Below are 20,567 nucleotides of genomic sequence, written 5' to 3' on the forward strand. Positions count from 1 at the left end.
GGCATGTTTATCCAGCAGTTTGAGCAAGGTACAGGGTTTTCTGAACTCTGTGCTGCGTAACTTTGTGGACTGAACTCCCTATTGCTCTGCGGAGCTATTGGTCAAATGGATTTAGAATACATGCTGCACATGACTGGCTCTGTGTGTGGCCTTGAGGTCTGTGGAACAAATGCCAAGTGTCAGCGCAAACAGTTCAGATAGAACTGTCTGCTCTGTAATCCTTACTCATAATGAGAGATCACCGAGACAGGGCTAGCTGAGACCAGTTCTTCTAGTTAAAAAAAAAAATGTGGGTAGTGACAGCAGTGCAAGAACTGGGCCCAGAGAGAGAGAGAAGGGGTAAGAGTCATGCGTGAAAATGTGATACAAGAGGCTGAAGGTCAAATTAAAAATAAAAAGGCATGCAAGATTTGAAAGCAAAGAGAACAGGAAAAAGGGAAGGGAAGGGAAGAAATCAGCAGGGACTACCTTCTTGCTGGCAACCTAACCAATCAGGCAGAGTAATCAACTGCTGAATGGATTATAGAGATGCCTAATGGTACACAGATGTCGTATGAGGGCAGGCAGTTTTTACAAATAGAAATAAGGATGGAACAAGGCAAGGGGTTTCTTCAAAGGCAGGAGCAGCTAAAACTCATTCCTGGAAATATCTTTTTCCAGCACTTTCCTTCCTGAGAAATTTAGGCTTGACTGGCTAGAGACCAATCTCTGCTTAGGGGAGTTAAGTGGCAAACCTCACACGCATGTAACAGATGAGTTCAAAGAACGTGCGTCAGCATTCTTGGTACACCCGCTCAGGGCGAGGCTTCTCAACTCTGCACACAGCAGCTCAGGGGATTTTTCACCCTGAGCTAAATCCAGAAGCACAGCTGTTCAAAAGACTCAAGAAAGACTGTGAGAACCTGCCTGCCTTGTAGCATTCCTAACAGAAATTGCATCTGAAAAGAAAAAAACAAAACAAAACAAACAAACCTCTCAGAACAACAATGGACAAGTGGGTTGAATTTAGTACTGGAGAAGATTATGCAAATGCTTTAAAATGCTGAAATTGCAAGCATGAGAGAGAATATTTTGTTGAGTTTTATACCAATTTGTGCTGGGGGGGGGAAGACATTTTCATCTATCTGATTTTCTGGAAAGTCTCCACAAAGATGATTCTCACAGTCAAGAAATTTGTCACTGATATTTCAGGGAGACTTTAAAAGCTTTTTAGAACAAACTTTTAAGACACTTATACCTAGGGTACTTAAAACTGTAGTGAAAAGATGTGTGAAACTGAAAGAAGGGAAGGTGGGAGGTGGCTGATTAAATAAAAGGTGTTACCTGATTTCATTTGGTGCCTCCTCTTCCTCATATCTCTTCTTTTCTTTCCTCCTTATTGTCAGCCTCACCACCAGGAAAAGGAGGGAAAGTCCCACCACCACGCCACAAACTGATCCAGCGATCATGCCGATATTTTGTGCATCTGTTGTCCAGAAAACAAACGTATTAGTCAGTAAACTCTCACTGGGGTCATATGGTCAGATTCTAGTCCACAGTACAACTTATGGCACTGGTATAAATCAGAACAGAATGTATTAGTCTACTTATTTAGGTGTGTCCCCACACAGAAGTTGAACCAGTTTATCTTCAGGCATTTGTTCTAAACCTGAGATAACAGTGAGAAAAGTATTCATCTCTGGAAAGGTGGGATCACAAGTGCTATGCCTTCAGCTATGGGTCAGAATTGAAATGAGGAGGAAAAATCCTCTCGTAAGAGCACAGAACCACAGAAAGTACAGAGACAGACAGGACAACCCACATGCAAAACAAAGCACCAAGCAGCTTCCTAGAGGCAGAAAAGTGGTTGAACTACAAATGTTTCCCCATAAGGATTTTTCTTCCCCTTCAACTCACCCTGAAATGATTACAATCCACTTGGAGAATGAATTATTCAATTGGGGAAAAAAGTAACCTGAGGGGGGTAGAGAGGAAGGAGGAAAGGAAGACGATACTGTGCAGGTCCAAGGCATTTTTCGTCCAAAATAACAAAGTTAATGAGAGAACACTTCCCAGTGTATATGGGTCCTTAGTTGATACTCTATGACAACTTCTTTTGATAAGAGTGGTTAGGTTGGGTTTGGCTGAAAGTTGTTTCCTTAAGGCTCGTCCCTATGGAGCGTTTAGCAAACCAAAGTGAGGTTTTAAACCAATTCAGTTCAATTGGCATAAAAGCCGCCCAGACGCTTTCACTTCAGATGCCTGAGGCGAACAGATTTTCCTTGCTACATGACCATATTCCAGTTATTTCAGGCCTGGCTGGGCAGAAAAATTCCAAAGTCTCATCTCCACAGAAGAGACTTCACTATTAGCAGCCTTTTATCACAGCAGGTTCAGCTCCTGCTGATCTCTCCTGAGAGCTGCACATAAAAACCTCCTAAACTGTATTGTTTGGAATTGTCCTCAGTGCTGGTGCTAAATGCCACTCTTCTCCTTGCATGTATATGCAACGACACAGATGCCTAGATATGTACACACCCTTGATGGGGTTAATCAGGTAGGACATTGATTTTAATCTCTGGTGTTCAGGACAGAATTTATTAAATCTGGATTAAAATCTAACTGTATCAAAAGTTGCTTTTTATTCTACACATTACTTCATGTCAAAGTCAGCCTTTCCAGCTGCCTTTAGATACTTCACTGTCTCAAGTGCAGCAGATAAGTAATTTTGAATTGGAATGACGGACTATCCACATGGAGATTTTATACTTGAGAGTACTCTCATGCAATCGCTCCTGCCAGAAGTACCTCTAAAAGCTAGAGACTCTGGAACCTCTAACTCACCGTTTTTTCCCTCGTATTTCATTAGTCATTTTGAAAATCAAAATTTCTAACAGACCAAAACATTTGAGCTCAAATGATGTATTTACCACTTTAAGTTATACAGAGGACTGCTGTGCAAACCATAAGCGCCATAAATAAGAACTACATGTGATTCATGTATGAAAGGGCAAAGGTGTGGCACAGAGTTTACCAGCTGAGATGGGGCAGCTGTAAAGCAGCGCTCCTCATATGGTGGTGCGAATACTAGTTATGTGCCAATACTTACGCTGCACTGTCACCTGAACAACACAGCTTTCTTGTCCAGCCTCGTTGGTGGCAATGCATTGGTATAACCCTGTGCTCATCTGCGTGAGATTCTTCAGTAGGACTTGACCGGGATTAGAAATGTCTGAAACAGGAAAAGCAACACCAGGATTAATCAAAACAGACTATGAAATCTTACCAGCTGATAGGACACAGAAGCACAAATTGAACTTCCAGGTCAAATCGGTTCAAGAACAGTCAATGACGCCTCACAAAAGATTGTTTGTCAACCTTCAGCAAAACACTAAACAAACTCCTCATGCACTTCCTTGTTCAGGGTGGAGCACAGCACAACGTCCAGCTGCAGTAGTGAGAGGTACTGCTATACCGTTGCTATCACTGCCATCAAGTGATCCCCGTTTAAAAAGCAGGCACATGACTGTACATGTGCACGTACATGTGGGCGGTTATCTGGCTTTGAGTGTACCAAGAGCTCTAAGAGGAAATGACCTGACTTACTGACTCTTGATGTAGGCGGGAGAGGTTCAGCTCTCTCGTCTTCCTCATTTAGGCGCTGCCATCGGTAGGAGATGGGTGCAGTGCCAGAGGTGGAACGGCACTGCAAGGACAGTTCCTTTCCTTCCAACAGCTCCCCTTCTAGCCAGCATTTGGGCTTGGAAGGTTTTTCTAGAAGAAACACAAGACAGATCACATGCAAATGCAACAGACTATTTCCTTGGTGGAAAACCCTTTCTTTGGCAAAGTGTGCAATTTAGGCAGCTTCCAAGAGCTGCCTTCTCTGGAATGCATTAAGGAATTACACTAGTGGTGTCTGTTAGGGGACTTTAGCTGCAACTGTGTACAACTTCATAGTCTAAGAAGTGGAGCTGGCTGGCTCAGACATGGAAATAACACGTTATAATACTCTGGGGCAGTTTGCTTCATGGATACTTGCATCAGTGGAGCTGTATCACTGCGTTCCTCTTCTAGGTACTATTTAGAGAACATCCTTTCTCTCCCCCTACTTCTCCATTTCTTCCTTCTCCCCACAGCATCTAGCAGGCCACAGCACTTCCTCCACAGAATGATAGTGTACGTGAAAAAGCCAACCAATAAACTGAGATGAGGGAAGAGAAACGCTAACCCCGGCAGCTTATTTGTCACCTCCACTGACTTGGATCAGTTTGGGGTCCTGGGACATGAATCAAGAGTCCTCAGCAGGAGATCTAGACCGGGTGATTGCCAGCTAAGCTAGAATATCAGTCTAGTTTGTGTGATGAGATCATAGAGATAATTTGGAAATAACAGTTCATATGATTTTGCAGGTGATTATACTTACCTCAAAGCAGTTCCTTAGGCTCTTCCTGTGTCCTGTCCTTTGCCAAAAAATGCAAAGGCAGATATGGAGTTGGACAGTGAAACCTGATCGTGAGATGTCTTTGTATTTATACCCTGCTGAAATAAATCTCTCTACAGGAAATGAGTCTAGCAATTTTTTTTCTTTGGAAGAACAATAAAATGACCTTACCTACAACCTTCAGGGTGATGCGAGCCCATTCGTACTGCCCAGCATTTTTAACCTTACATATGTACTTCCCTGCATCGCTGGACTGCAGGGATATGATTTGTAAGGATGCATCTCCAGCAAGGAAGTTGGATGTGAAGGAAACGCGCCCTTTCTGTTCCTCATTCAGGTTATCATAAACACGGCCTCCAGAGTAAGTGATCACCTGAGGAGCAAAGACAGTCACTGATTAGCCAGTTGCAATTTTACTTTCACACAGAACAACAAATCAAAGCATTTTCAGGAACTGCAGACTAAGGTTCTGCATGGTTAAGTGACTTACCAAGGGTCACACAGGAAGCCTGTGGCAGGGTGGAAAATTAAACCTCGTTTTCAAGTCTAAGACTGATACATAAACTCTATTTACGCTACAGATTTATGGTGGAGCATTTATACTAGTGTCAGAATAGACATCAGCTTATACCATAATATATAAAAGCAGTCTTTAATTTTGGCTGGGTTTGGCTAGCTAATTTAAGTTACTGCAGACCTGATTTTTATAAGTACTAAATGACTGTATTTCTTCCTGAAACCAAGGTTTCAAAAACGGCCTACAAAATCCAAGGTAATTTTTGAAAACCTGAAGGGCAATTCTGAAGTTTATCCATCGATGACCGATTACATAACAGTGTTAGTTCAAAGAAAACTCGATTGTAACACAACCTGTTCCAATACAGCACACGTGAATATCAAATAACTTCTATGCATTATAAATCTCTCTAAATAAATCAGCTGTGTTTTCTAAACACTGCTTACTTCATCGGAATAACTTGCAAAGATCATCACAGAAGTCTCTTTAAATCAACGACTGCTGCTGATATCAACATAGAATAAGACGATTTTTCTCAGCAGATGCTAATCATGGCTGAACCTACCGCTTTTTGTACAGTTTCGGAAATGTGCAGCAGCCACTCAATATCCAGGCTCCCTTGCTCCAGGAGGCCCAGGCGGTGGTGACAGGGCAAAGTCACGTTTTCTTCAGCCACTCTCTTAAATTCAGTCTGAGCCTCGGACAGCCAAACAGAACAGGAAGCTGAAAGACAGATGCCGGTGGTCAGAAGCCAGGATTAAGGGTGCATCTCTGCACTGACAAGTGTTGCTAGCTTAGGTTTCACTGGATTCTTCCTCATTTGCTTCACAGTATCAAAGAAAACCCAACAGCCTGGCTTCCTGGACAGATTGCAGCTGATTAAAGGGGACATCTATACATACACAGGCAGTTAGTTTCACACTAATATTTAAGCATGAAGAACAGATGGCTTCACACTCCAGAGCTGTCAATACTAAAGTCACACCCACATCCTCTATGCACTCAAAATTTCAGATAACCTCCTTGGTTTTGCCTTCACCTTTTATTACCTTAATTCATAAGCAGTATTTCCACCCAGAAGACCTTCAGAGCCCATCGCTTTATTCCTATGTCAGTCTGACAAGGCTTGGAGTCCCTTCCCTAACGCTGGATATGTTCGTTGCGTGCATTTCAGCACTGGAAATAAGAGACTAGCCTGGGAACAAGAGGGTTAACCCTAAGAAAGCCATGGTACAAGTAGGCTAGTGAAGTGTCTTTGAATAGCAACGTCAAAAAAAAAAAAAAATCATAAGCTGTCAAAAACGATTTGTTAGGATTTAAAAAAAAAGAGGACGAAATTGCCAAGCTGAACCACTAGAGGGAAGCAGAGACTTCTAAATGTTAGCCAGCAAAACCCAAACCGCATGTTAACTCCCTAAACTCTGGACCAGGAGACAGTGCACCGCAGAAAAACATGATGTTCAACCAGCACTGCACTAGTCACTGTGAAACTCACAATTTCTTTCCGAGTTTCTCTCTATACTGCAGCCCCGCTAAAACGGAATAAAATCAGGGGTTGATTCTTGGCTTTGCCCATCTCCAATGTTTGATAACACATGGACTCACCGTGATAAGTTCAACCTCAATTAAAACTGACCCAAAAGATCAGAGGTATGGAAAATTACAGGCATTTAGGTCAGGGACTCCCAGGTCTGCTATGACACCAAATAAAAAAATTTCCAACCAAGTTTCCACGGGGATTTCTGGGGCGTAAATGCCATCTGCCTTTTGTGTATGAATCTTCAGAGTGCAGATGGGTTGTTCTTAAGTTTTGCTGTGCAAGAAGAAAGCCTAAAACTGTTTTTTTCCCCTGTGAAATGAAGTGAGATGAAATATCTTGCTTCTTGGACGAATTATTGTGAAATTGATGAAAACTGTGAGAGTTGGCAGCACCAGGAAGTCACCTGTGTGATTGAACATGCAACCTGGTGATTACATAGCAAGATTACTAGCAAGAGCATAAGAAGCTCTAGTTACATAGGCTAAATTTGTTCCTATACTTGTATTCAAATAGTGGATCTTTAACCTTTCCTTTACCTTTAAGTGGAAAAAAAAAACAACACAACAACAGGAAAAATTACATCCAACATGACACTTCCTCAGCTTTTTCTGTTTCTTCAGGACCAACTCTGGTTTTAGAAAATTCATTCTGTTCCCACTCCCATTCTCAGATCTGCCTCCGAGTCGCTAGCACGACCATCCCTCAGCTCCTGAGCTTCTGATATTTAATCCATACCTCAATGCCAAGCACTTCTACAAAAGGTATCGTCTACTATGCGCATGCACATACATAAAACACCTAGAATTTTAAGACAGGTGAAGTCTTGCAAAAGCTTAAGCTCTCCTTCCCTGCTTGATCTCTGCATGAATCGATGAGAGTGAAAGCTCCTTTTCAGCCACATTAGCTGCTTTCTTTAAAGGAAAAATTAATCCAGTTTATCGCTGGATTCACTAGTCTCAAAGCTCCATCTGCCAAATACAATTATACATTCTGCCCAAGATGAACGCCTGCTTTCTCCTACAGCCCACATTGCTGCGGGCTGCCTTCATTAACACGCTGACACTCGCTAGATGGCTGATCAATAAGTTTAATTTAAGCACCACAATAGTGAGCATTCACATAACACTTACAACATTTTCAAAGTCCTGTGCCAGCAGAGCACTGAGATTTTGTGCACACCTCAAAAGGTATTCTACATTTAAAAACGTAGTTTTAAGTTAAAAGCCTTGATCGGCATTTATAAATCACCTTTTGAGGGAATATAACAAGCATCATTTTCATTCCTCTCTGGCTTGGACAGACAGTTTTTAGGAGAGCTCACACCTTGGTCTGTTCTTGTTGCCCCCCGCAAACATGCTTTGGATTTAAGAAAGAGCCCTGTGCCAATAAGCTCATCTTCTAAATGGGAGTAAGATCAGGGAGACATCCAGTAAGATAGTGACTGCAAATTTCTAAAGCACCCTTTGTTTTTTCAATCATGCAATCAGAGGTAATTTGGAGCTGATTCACCATTGAACTGATAACCAGATTGTCACGCACATTGCATACTTTTCCATGACATGTCTTATTAAAAAAAAAAGTCCCTTTAGTCCTCATTAGTTCTTTAATAATGCCCACAAACTCAGAAAGAAGTCTGTAAGTTTTGCAGGTGTTCTAGACAAAACCCTCACTACATAAAAGTACCCAGCGTAGGGTGCCAGTTATGGAAATTACCCACGCAAAATCCAAAGGGGGCTCAATGTGAACAAACCTCATGCCTTTCAACGGTTTGGGTAGGGTCTCACTGTAGCAAGGAGTGATGACATGGAAATTTACCTTTAGATACGTGCTGCAATTTACAGTATATGCCTCGGAAAGAAAAAGGAACTAGAGAACATATATCCAAATGCCCTTTTGGTTAAGTGTTTTATTATTCAACAAAAAATAAATGCTGTCTGAAGTTCTCTTGAATTTGTCTAGATGAGACCTAGCAAGAACAGGTCAAAAAAATGAGATTTTGCCAATAGTGCTTTTACCATTTATTCCCCCCCAGTTTTAGTACTCATTTAAATAAAACTTAAGGAGAGTGTCTGCTTCCGGACAACCCCTTACAGCAGCAAACACCTCCATATACTGGCCAGGACGCACATCGGCTAGTTTGCAAAAGCAGCTTGCTCTTAGCAAGCGCTGTTGCTCTGCTGGATGGGTGCACAACTGGCTCCATACCTTTCCCCCTTAAAGAGCTCTGCAGCCACACGAGGGCAGAGCCTACTCAGCATAACGCCTTAAGTGCTGGCTCCAGTAGACAATAGATTAAAACAATAGATGATTTTCCCAGAAGCCGGATCCAAGAGTCTCGCTCAGTAATGTCACATACACGCAGGCTCCGCAGTTCTTACCCAAAAAACCCTCTTCCTCTTCCACATCCTGCATGTGGCTCTTTACGCTGCAAAAAGCAATTGGGGAATGGCTTCTTTCAGCTTTACTCAGGCCTTACTCAGCCCATGTCCCATGACTTCAGAGGGAGGTTGGTTTGTTTTTCCTGCAGAGCAGGAGCCCTAAAAGCTCATTGCAGCTGCAGCATTTTGAAAGCATTGGCCACGGGCCTGAAAAGTGTTGGGTGTAGCGCCAGGCTTGCTGACGCACCACAGGCAATGCAATGTTCTGTATTTGGGGGGGGAGGAGAGCATTGTAATGTTTCAATGTTTGCTCTATTGTTCAGAAGACAATAACTCACCCAACACCCCGCAGACAAGGAAGAAAGATTGTCTTTCATCCCACACTGACGTTTTAAATATCCAAGAAATACAAAGCAACAAATATTTTAAACAATACCAAAGCTAGTGCACCTAAACAGACAGTACCCAAACAGCACAAGCACAGATTTATTGGAGAAGGGCACAGATTAGGTCAGGGCACACAACGGGATTTTTAGCCTTTTCAAGAGGCAGCTATTTTGCCTTGCATGCATAGCAGATTTTCAAGAAAAAAAAAAAGTGGGCAATATCCTGCATCTTTCTCATGCAAAGATGTCAGTCAAAGTATTTCCCAGGACTCATTTCAACATTTTTAAAGGATTTTGAATGTATCCCAGAGAGAAGAAGGTTTGAATTTCAGAGAAGTCTGCCCTTTAAAATGGATGTAGAGGGAAGATAGAAGGAAGGAACCAGCTCCTGTGCAATGCAGGAAGTGCTGAGCAAATTGGGACCATGTATTTGGCCTTATCACAGATTATGACCGCCCAAAGTAGTGTTTTCATGTCTGAATCCTTAACATGATCACACATACTTTCATATACATGCTATTATGAAGCTCAGTTTATTTTCATGTCCATCTAATAACACGCATACATATATATACAAATGCACATATATACCAACAACAAATACACATATCTGCAAGGCACATACACATACAAGCAGAATCAAAGTGAAAATAAATGTTTTGCTGACATTTTTATTTGTAGGCAAATTCACATGCTAAAAGCTAAAGAGCTTCCAGATTTAAATATTTCATTAGGTTCAGAAGAAGGTTTGAATTAGGGAGCAATGCTAAATATAGATCATACTTTTTAAAAAGTAATAAGTTGTACTGTATCACTTAACTACTGGAATTAAGAGGAACAGCCTAGAAAAGATTCAGAGGATTGAGATAGAAGAAATCCATAACGATGCTTTGTAACCTTGGCCCAAACCATACCTACACCAAGTTCATTTAAGATGTGAATATCCAAAATGGGTCTTGAATGTTCCAGGAAATTCTGTGAAGTTTATTCAGCTATACTTATAATTTATTTTGGCTTTTTCTCAAGGATGACATTTGCAACAGACTATTCCAAGACACTGATGTCCAAGGAGGAATAGAAATGCAACCTGTAATTTTCCTGCAACTCGAGACACCCTGAACTAGCACCAGGGGAAAGCAACTCAGGAAGCAAGTGACTCAAATCTGCTGCAGAGAAAAACTTTCTTCAATACAACAGCAAAAGCAGGAATTCCAATAGTATCTACACAGTTTATAGCACTGTCTGGACAATTTCCATTTCACCTGTGATAGGGGCTCTATCTGCTTATGTTCATTAATATCAAAACATTCCCTGGATGAAAGTGCGACAGGAACAGTGAATGGCCACTGTTGTCAAGGCGCATCACATCCTTTCTGAAAGAGGAACAGTCCCTACAGACCAGTTCTCAAGTGTAACCAACAATTTTGTGGTCTGATTTTGAGTCCTTCTTGGGATACTCTTAAAAGAATTTTCACATCTATGCGACTCCACTATCTGAAAATGGGGTCCTTCCGAGAAGGAAGTTTTGATCCTGTAGTCCTCTGAGTAACACACACATTCTTCTCAAAATCCAGGTAGGCTGTTGGAAAAAAAACACCTTAGTGCATCTGACAGTCCCGTGCTATAGCTGGTCTCAACTAGATCTACAGGCTGAACTGCTTGTATAAGTACTCAAAATGATCTAAATTAGCAAAAACTTTCTACTTAAACAGTTTAAATTAGCCCAGAGAATCAAGATCCACAGAATTACTCAGGCTTGTAGTTTTCCTCTAGCTGAATAATCCTGCACAGCTGACTCACTTGTGCTAAATACATTTATCCTACTCAAGAAAGTATTCAAAAACAGACTATCTGTCTAAATTAGATACATACAAGAATAATATGTTTGAGAATTAAGAAACAAAAAACCCAGGACAGCCTGCCGTATTGCAACTTTCAACCACTCCTTCATGCCAGGAATTTAAGACATTTCACATCTGTTAGAGTTTGATCTTGCTACAGTCTTGTAGGAAATTATTTACTAAGCTGCTTCTTCATGGAAAAGCAAAAGCCTGACTCCCCCGCCTCTATCCAGTGGTAAGGAGCAAAATCTCAGTATTTCGCAATAAGCAAATTTAGAATTTTACATGCTTAAATGGGAGGTTGGCAGCTACTTTTATGGCCAAAGAATTACATCTTGAGTAAAACTTTCAGAGATGCTTGAGTGACTTAGAAGCTCAAATCAGCTAAGTGCTAAAGACACTACAGACAGTAGTTCTACAGTTAAGTATTTAAGGCTCAGTAGGCCTTAAAATTAAGCTCTCTATTGAGAAACCAAACATTTTCCCCCACACTATTACTGTTCAGTAATGATGACAGACACATGCACATTAAGGCTTTTATCTCCCCTTTGACTCTTTTCCCCAGTTTCTGCTGTGGATAAACCAAGACAGTGGATAGCTATATGTTGGTTTGTTCCAGAGCTGTAAGGAGAACCCACAAGGTCAACACCCCCTGCTCACCCTCAGACCACACTAGTCCTAACAGTTAGTTACCCTGACAGCATTTTCGGCCAAAATAAATATAAAATGGTGTCTTCTTACAGACAGCTATTTTGCATTCTTTGCACAAGGGAGGAGAAGCTGGGGGCAGCCGAAGTCTCCTAAGGATAATTAACTCAGCCAAGGCTGCGCTCTGGGACATCTGCTTTCTGTATTCCTTGGCTGGCAGAGACATAAAGGCCAAAGGTTGCCTTCTCCCGAGAGCTCAAGTGCTCCAAGCGACCAAGACCTGGCCCCCAGTGCATGCTGCCTGCAGCCTGCTCCCCTCCGCCTCCCTTTGATTTCAGGAATTTGGTTGTGAACCAAAAGCATCTCAAATAAGAAAAATGTGAGCTAGCAGTCAGCTCCCACAGGAACAGGCTAGCTGTGTTAAAATAAAGAGGTCAGCCTATCCCCATCCATATCCACATAGCATTGCAGAGGTTCTTTAATTGGAACCACATGTGCTTGGGGCTGAGGTTTGAGAAGGCTGTTAAAACAGAAAGCAAAGGGGAAGAGTCCTGCATGTTGCTGAGTTTCCAAGTGGTGACGTGAAGCATTTGGAATTGAAACTGCTGAGGAGCTAGGAAGGCCCAAGGAGAACAGAAAAAGCAGCATTTCACAAAGCAACGCCTCTGATTTTGAGAGGTTTGCAACAACTAAGCAAGAGTGCAGGAAGGGGCTAGAATTTGGCTGGTGATACACAGGCTCCTACCAACAGAAATATCACCAGCTGCAAAAGCACAGGCAGTTGGCCACCAATCCTTCCCTGGACAGTCTTGGATGAGCCAGGGAAGCGATCTGTGGGATAGCTGTTACCAGCATAGCAGCAGTGCACATGATGTGTGTCTCAATGCACTATGTCTTCACACTGCCCCTAGGCACAAATGAGATGGACCATCCAGTGCACAAATGGCCCCAGCAGCAAGGATGCAATATTACCTGGGGAAAACCCAGCGTTTCTCTAGTAGATGAAAGAAAGATGAAAGACTGATCCTGCAGTACCCAGCAGCCACATGCAATCTAAGGATCTTACCTATACAATCCTAGAATCAACAGGTAAAATTCCATCCCTGAAAATGCCAGCCACAAGTTTGCCTTCAGCACCAACACACACAATTGAATCCAAAGCCTGCAGAGACTTTGGAATATTGGAAAAACATTGAAGCTTTCCATTAGCTGAGGGTCTTCACAGGCAGCCAGCAGCTACATATGTACTGTGGCTGTCCTTTTTCTCATTGCATTTTAAAATCAAGTGCAAGGAGGAGATTCTGGATTTACATCGCTGGAGACCAGAGAACAGAAAACAAAGCATCAGAACTGCATCTTCATATTTAATGGTTCACAGAGTGTACAGAGGAACATGTGAAGCCCCTTAGCCTTTAGTCCAGGCAATTTTATCACTAAAATGGTCCAGGTGTCTTCTGTTTACAGTAACACAGCTCAGCTAAGCCTTTCTGTAATGCAGCTGGTGATTTCAAGCTGTGTGGACTAGATCTGTACAGAGAACTTGTCAGTACATATCACAGATTCCTTGGGGGCTGAAGCACCTAAGGCTGTCTGATATTCCTTTTCTCTGCAAGCATCTCTGGGCTGCTTTGCGTACCTTACAAAGCTTTGTATTGAGGAAAGCAAGAGAACAAGACATTCCACCGCTAAACATCAGAAATTTCACTCCTTTTGCCTGATTTCAAGTGAGGCTTGAAAGTATGAGAAGATGGTTTCAGTAATAATTTCTAGGGTGCCTTGTGTCTGAGAAGTATGCTTAGGCCTCAGTCTTTCAGTGAGCCTATTGTTGCTGTCAGTTCACAGACATAAAAATGAAGGCACACAGAAATGAAGTTATCTGCCCAAGGCAGACACCAAACAGAATCCAGAAAACAAACCAAAAGAGACAGCAACAAAACCGTTTTCAAAATAGTATTTTTCCATCGGATCTTTCTTCACCAATTTCAAAATCCAAGGATTAGGTTGCATCAGCTGAGGAAACTGAAAATCAGGGAGAGAGGAAGAGACTAGAGAGGTTGATAAAGATTCCCAGTAAAGCCATTCTTGTACTGAGGATTCCCTCTCCTTTTTTTTCCTTAGCATCAAAGTGCAAGATGTTAACCAGAAAGCACTGAACTGATTGTGCATTCCTGCTGCTTTTTATCATAGAAATTCAACTTGTTTTAAGCTTGCCAAAAAAGGTACCAAGAAACCCAGAAGGTATTCACAAATAAACTTCATGCCTTTCTGCATCTTTCCCTCACAGAGATTGTCAACAAAGTTCGATGTAGTTTTAAGGTACAGGCTTCAGTCCCTGTTCAGCACATCCATGTTACCTCAATGAGATATTCAGTAGCATACTCATAATTGCACATAACATGGTATGACATCTCACTTATCCACTACAAGCACTGCTAATATGATACAAAATGAATGCCTAATGTATTAGCACTCTGTCACTTTTCATATTCACTCAATCTCAACTCTTCAGCTACAGCCTACCCTAGGGCAGAAAATGAACAGCAGCAGCAGCTCCTCCCCATCACCCCCATTAAGTCTTGGGAAAAATACAGTAAACTCTCCAACACTTCTGGGATGAATACAAGGTGCAGTCTTCTGGTCTGAGCACAGGACCAGGAACAACAGCAGCTTAACACTAGAAGAGTTACGGTTACAGATACTGTCTACCCAGCTGTCTGCAGCCTCTATTTCTCACCAGCACTACAGCAGCTAGGATCAATTACTTTGTATTTGCTGAACCCACCAGAGGTTAGAAAATGAAAGAAACCTCATTCTCTTAATCCTCATCCTTGCACTGGCTTCAGTATGAACCAGAAGGAAGAAAAAATGATGATCAGGTTCTTAATTATTTTATCACTACGATTCAACTCCCTCCCTGCGTCTTCCCTAGAGTTTGGCACAACAGCATACCAGCTGCAAGCAGACTCTGAAAACAGATACATCTTTTCTCTCGTTTTTTTCACTGTTACCAGGACTTATAGCATCTGGATATGTACAGTAAGGTCTCTGAGGAGTAGAGGCGGAGCTCTGTAAATCCCACTTTCTGAATCAGAGCTACAAGTTGAGCAAGTGGGGATTACCGAGGAACGCAAACCCCACTGTAAATGCTGGAAGAGACACGAACGAACTGCATCTTAGGAAGCTGGCATCATGCAGACAATTCACTAAGTCTCTACACGCTGAATATTAGCTTGCATTGTACTGAAGAAAGTTTGATCTTGCATTTGGTGAGGCCCCGTGCTCAAAAGGATCCCGAGGTTCTTCCCAGTAACATTTACAAACCAAAGACTAGACTGAATACTACACTCGTGAGAACTTGCACTGACTTTAAAAGAGACAAGCATAATTTGGAAGGCATTCTCCCTTCAGAGGGACAGCTTTCAAAAGTGGAGTACAACAGCTATTTTAACTGACAGCAACACTGCACAGCTGCTGCAAGTGATTCTGAAGTTAAGAAAAGAACTGAAGAGTCAGAGGAAATCAGGAAATGTTATTTAACACAAAACACAAAGTGCAATAGATTCCTGCATATATGTATTTTTTCAGTGACTGTCAGGAGCACAGCTGAACCTCAGGCATTCTTGTGCACTGACAATAGCCAGAGATGGTGAAGTCTCAGGAGGATTCCACTACCCACAGGACTGCAGTTTGTGAGCTGAGGGCCAAATTCCAGCTTCTAGATCCATTCCACTTGACAACAGCCTACGATCCTAAAAAGGACATGACTATACAATAAAGTTACGCTAATGAAGTTGGTTAAGTACAGCAACAATGCTGCAACCTAAGGAACAACATAAGAAAATGAAGAATTACTCAAATTTTTTGCTTCTATGAAAGTTTTGGAACATTTAAAAACATGTGGAAAAGCATATTGTTTATTGGTTTAACTGTCTACTTACTTATAAACCTGTGCTGTTTCTTTTTTAATCTTAGTGTAGATTTACCAAAACCCTAGTCTCATTTTAAAAGTTCCAGCATGAATTAAGTCACCATGTCAGATGCTTGGAAAAGGCATAAGGACTAAAACAGAAAGCAGATCCATTTCACTTCCCACAGAAATAGAAGCGTGCTCAAAGTACTGACGTTTTAAATCCAATTTTAACTGGCTTTCAAACATGCAGGTGGAAAGACTAAAACAAAGCTTCAGTATTACTTGAGCTAAATAAAATCTGCAAACTGTCAGGGGGACGACAGGGAGGGATACTACTCCAGAGTTAAACATCTCAGAATCTATCAGAGCTGGACCACACTGAACTACTTCATTTCTAACAGTCATATCAACAAAAAACACCTCTGCAATAGGAATGAGACTGGTTGGTAGCAAAGCAGATTTTCTTCTCCACTCACCATAGGGCTCCAATGCCAGCAGCTGAAATGCTCGCTACATATATTTTGCATGTTTGTAAATACCAAGGGCTCTGCAAAGCAACAAAATCTGCAAAAGCCTAGGGCCATTGCTAGGGGAAACCCTGAATGAGAACATGCAAGCATCATGCCTGCCAAATATTCCTGTGACCTTTGCTCAAAAGAGCAATCTAGTTCTCCTCTGGCACGTGTCCCTTTCCTAAAGTGAGGGATGCCCCAAGTAATAGAGAGGCAGAGCCCTTTGTAAAAACAAGCATTGGGTATCAGCATTCTGAGAGCAGAAGAGCCCTGTCTGAGAGTTACAGTACATCATCGAGCTCTGGTGAGCACGCACAGTGTTTCCAAGATGCTGAACAGGAAGAGGGGTTTGGAGGGAGGAGGAGGGTAAAAATGGGATTCAGGCAACAGTTGAACAAATCTGCTAATTGGATGTGAAAAGGTCAGGCATCTTATCAAGAAACATACTGTAAAGGTCAGACGAAGTATACAGAAGTAAGCCTAGGAGGAATGGGTAGCACACTATCAGCTCCACCACTGGGACTCTGAATTTCCACCCTCCTTTTCAGTTTATCTAAGAGGTGTGACCAACTTAAAAGCACCACTGAACTTTTCCTGTGATCTTATTCAGACTGAGGTGCCTACCACAACTTGACCAGCTGATTTCCTCAACATCAAGAAGTGTTTCTATCAACAGCCCTGACTTATCATAAAGCAGGAGATGTTGAAGAAATAAAGTATTGGAGAAAAGGCTAGTCTTCGAGAACAAAAAAAACAGACTACACTACATTATTCCTATCTTGTGAACAACTGTATTTTGGATTTTGTTGTGATCAACATATGTATGCATCATCTTTCAGAGCCACTTTTAAAACTGCTGAGGACAACAAACGATATCTATAGCACCTACCATAAACTCCTGATATCTCAGTTTCATCAGAACTGCTTTAGAACCACAGAATAGTGGAGGTCAGAAGGGACCTCCAGAGATAATCTAGTCCAATGCCCTGCTCCAAGAAGACACTCCAGTCCTTTAACCTTCTTCATGGCCCTTAGCTGGACTCATTCCAGTATATTTGTCTCATACTGGGGAGCCCAAAACTGGGCACAGTACTTCACTTACGATCTCACCAGTGCTGAGCAGAGATGAAGGATCACCTCCCCTGACCTGTTACCTACACTCTCTTTAATGCAGCCCAGGATGCTGTCGGCCTTTTTTGCCACAAGGGCACATTGCTGGCTCACATTCACCTTGTTGTCCCACAGAACCCCAAATATTTTAGCTGCAAAGGGGAAAGGATATAAGCTACAGGATGCAAGGACTCCAGAGCTAGTGCAGGAATACAGGCATTCCATGGAAACAAGGATCTCAGTGGGTCTGTACGGTCTGAAGAGAAGTGATGGAGGAAAAATTTCTACTGAATAATTTGGGAGACTTGGCAGTGGGGAGTTCTCAGGAAATTCATCTGAAGTCCCTGGTAGGAAAGCTCAAGCTAAAAAAGGACCTCAAGCCCTGATGCAGAAGTAAGGTTTCCCGGACAAGCTGCAGCTTCTCTGCACCTCACTTCTGTCCTTTTCAATTTATGTAAGAAAACCTGCATGCCTCAGGGATGCATATGTAAAGCTTACAGAGGGAACAACAAAATTAGAGAAATCTGAGCCAGACTTCTCAGAGGTGCACAATGAGTAGATGGGAGACAATAGACAAGTTCTAAAAAGGGAAATTCCAGTCAGATATTAGGAAAAAATTTCACCGTGAGAACAGTCAACCACTGGAACACAGGCACACAGATTGTGGAATCAGCATCCTTGGAGCTGTTCAAAACTGGACTGGCTGAAATCCCGATCAGCCTGATGTAAGCTGACCCTGCTTTGAGCCAGAGACTTCCAGAAATCCCTTCCAATTTATACTATTCTATGACAAGCTCTAAGTATCACAGCAGGTCAAGGATAGACCCATGAGACTCTAGACTCCCTAAAACCTTAGGCCTTCCTGCTTCACTGCAGCTTACAGACTGCCCAGAAAAAAAGCATACAACGCTCCTCTCCCACTGCCTTCACTACAGAGAAGGTCTTAAGTGCCACAGTTTGGTTTCAGCAGCCATGACACACAAACCGTGTACACAGCTGCTAGATCAGGGCGGTGGGCTCTTTTCGATGATTAAGTCCACTGTAATGTCTGGCAGCCATCTGGCAGCCACATTTACAGTAAACCCCAGCTCTCCTAGCATGTGTGGTCTGTGGGGAGAACCAAGCACATAATTTATTTGATGAATTTAACCTTTTTTTACTGCTGACAGTATCTGTGAGCAGGTCACAGCTGTCTCCAGTTTCACTCCAGTACCAACTTTTTTTGTCTTCACATGATGGAAAAAACAAGCTGTTGTAACTGATCAGATACATCACCTGGTATTGTTTCTTGATTGCCTGAACTTGCAAGAAAGGCATACCTATTTAACATTGGGTTTACCCCAATATTTACTTGGGCAACACTGAAATTTATTTCAAAGTGCCAGAAAAATAACTAAATCATTAACTGACCACAGAAAGTGGCACAAAGAGGGGCAAAGCAAATGTGCTACGGTAAAACATCAATATTTGCACAGTACTTTACATTATCCAGCAATGCTCTGATTTGGGGAATTGAAGCAAGAACTGGGGAGTTCAAAGACTCCAGGTTGCTTCCTTTGCCTCCATACCCTATTGGTGATCCTGGAAATGCACATAAACCCAGGCTTGCAGGGAGGTACCCTCTCTGCAAAAGCCACAGAATATGCTTTTCTGCAAGTTGAAATCAACTTGTTATATTATTGCTATTCAGTGTTCCAGTGGGTTACTTTTGTCTTCAAAAATTCCTAATGTTCTTGAGCCAAAATTGCCACAAGGCGCCAAAACATTTAGCTAGTCTCTGCAGTACTCATGGGTTTTTGCTGGTTTGGCTTCTCTAGGAAAATCTATTTTCTTTAATAGGAGCTGACACAGCTTCTCCCCTCCTGCTTTAAGGCGGCATTTTCAGTCAGAAGGAAGACTAGATAAAAACACTAAACTGAGCACTCTGGTCTTTCTCTGCCTCCCCAAGCTCCTGTTCACCCTCATACCCTTCACTGAGGGCATGCACAGCTGCAGGTCTTCAGCACTTCTGCAAACCAGCCATCAAAAAATCTCAACTAACTTGTTTGTACTTTACCTTGCACATCCAGAAATTGTGGATACTCAAGCCTACTTATTACTCCTCAGGGATGTGAATATCACCAAACAGAAACAGAAAAGTGAAAAGTAAAGGAAATAGTATATTCAATAAAGTCTATCACTTATTTACTTTTTTTTAAGCCTTATGGACTTCATCCAGTGGCAGTCAATTAACTAGTTTAGTATTGCATAAGCAAAAACATCCTTAACATTACCTTTCCCCACGGGTGCCCTACAGTGTGACTTGTGCACATTGTACAATTAAAAGGACAAAATCATGACTCTCCCATGCCAAGATCTCAGCGTTCTTTTCACACTCCCATAGTGAAGCTCCTAAGTATCATTGTTTTCAGTTTGCAAAGGAAAAAGCAGATATTGAAAGCTCAGTTTGCTCATGGATAACTAGGGACACAACAACACTGACCAAGGTCATAAGGACTCAGTGGCAGAGCTGGGAATAAGATCACAAGGTCCATCCAAGTCAAACTACACACTGGAAACACCTCTTGACTGGTTGCTTGCGGAAGGCAGGAATTCAGTGCCCCTAACCACCAGGCCAAGCTTTACCTCCAGCTAAATTAACTTACAGCACAGTCCTTTTGCTTCTTATAGAAGTTAAGTTACATTGACTCTCATGCCATTTACCACTCAGTGCCAAGAAAAGGCCATGGAAAAAGGCTATATGCCCACTGTGCTGACTTTCAAAGGCTGGCACCCTATACAGACCACAGTGGGAAAGGGAAAGAAAAAAAAAAAAAAAAAAATCAGCTCCTGTCAGCTCATTACTTCTAGTTTCCAAACAGGACAGAAAGTGAAGCCAGCACAGAGCTCAAGCTGCAAGGAGGTAGCTGGCTTCTTGCCCAACACATCGGTTCATTTTTCTGAGGCCCCTTCAAGCTTCACATTGCTAAAAAAGGAAGTTAGAAAATGTCATACTGGAAACAAGAAATCCTGCATCTCTCCCTCTCGCTCCCTGCCTGGAGGGAACATCTCTAGGTAAGCTTCAGCCACCCGAAAGAAGAGGAGCAAGCTGCTATGATTTCACCTGATTTTTGCTTCACAAAGGAAGCATGGGAATAGTGACCAGCCATCAGCCATTCCTAACACTCATCATATTCGTGGCTGCTGCTAAAGAACTTGGCTGTAAAATACAGGTGTCAGGTTATGCCACATCCCCTCCAGCTCTTTGAGAAACTCCAGATCCTGAAGAAAAACACTGTCAGTTGCTTTTACACTTAGTGCTG

At 42.2% G+C, this 20,567-nt stretch overlaps 1 protein-coding gene across 1 annotated transcript in view; it reads right to left on the reverse strand.

Moving 5' to 3' along the window:
* CLMP (CXADR like cell adhesion molecule) overlaps positions 1 to 20,567 on the reverse strand; it is a 44,419-nt gene that overhangs the window by 3,439 nt on the left and 20,413 nt on the right. The window contains exons 2-6 of the mRNA XM_075521060.1: positions 5,506 to 5,663; positions 4,595 to 4,796; positions 3,586 to 3,753; positions 3,089 to 3,211; positions 1,324 to 1,465 (exon numbers count right to left, since the gene is read on the reverse strand). Of these exons, the coding sequence (XP_075377175.1) occupies positions 1,324 to 1,465; positions 3,089 to 3,211; positions 3,586 to 3,753; positions 4,595 to 4,796; positions 5,506 to 5,663 (793 nt within the window). The remainder of the gene's footprint in view (positions 1 to 1,323; positions 1,466 to 3,088; positions 3,212 to 3,585; positions 3,754 to 4,594; positions 4,797 to 5,505; positions 5,664 to 20,567) is intronic.

Source organism: Mycteria americana, chromosome 19, assembly GCF_035582795.1.
Source record: "Mycteria americana isolate JAX WOST 10 ecotype Jacksonville Zoo and Gardens chromosome 19, USCA_MyAme_1.0, whole genome shotgun sequence".
Lineage (NCBI taxonomy): Eukaryota > Metazoa > Chordata > Aves > Ciconiiformes > Ciconiidae > Mycteria > Mycteria americana.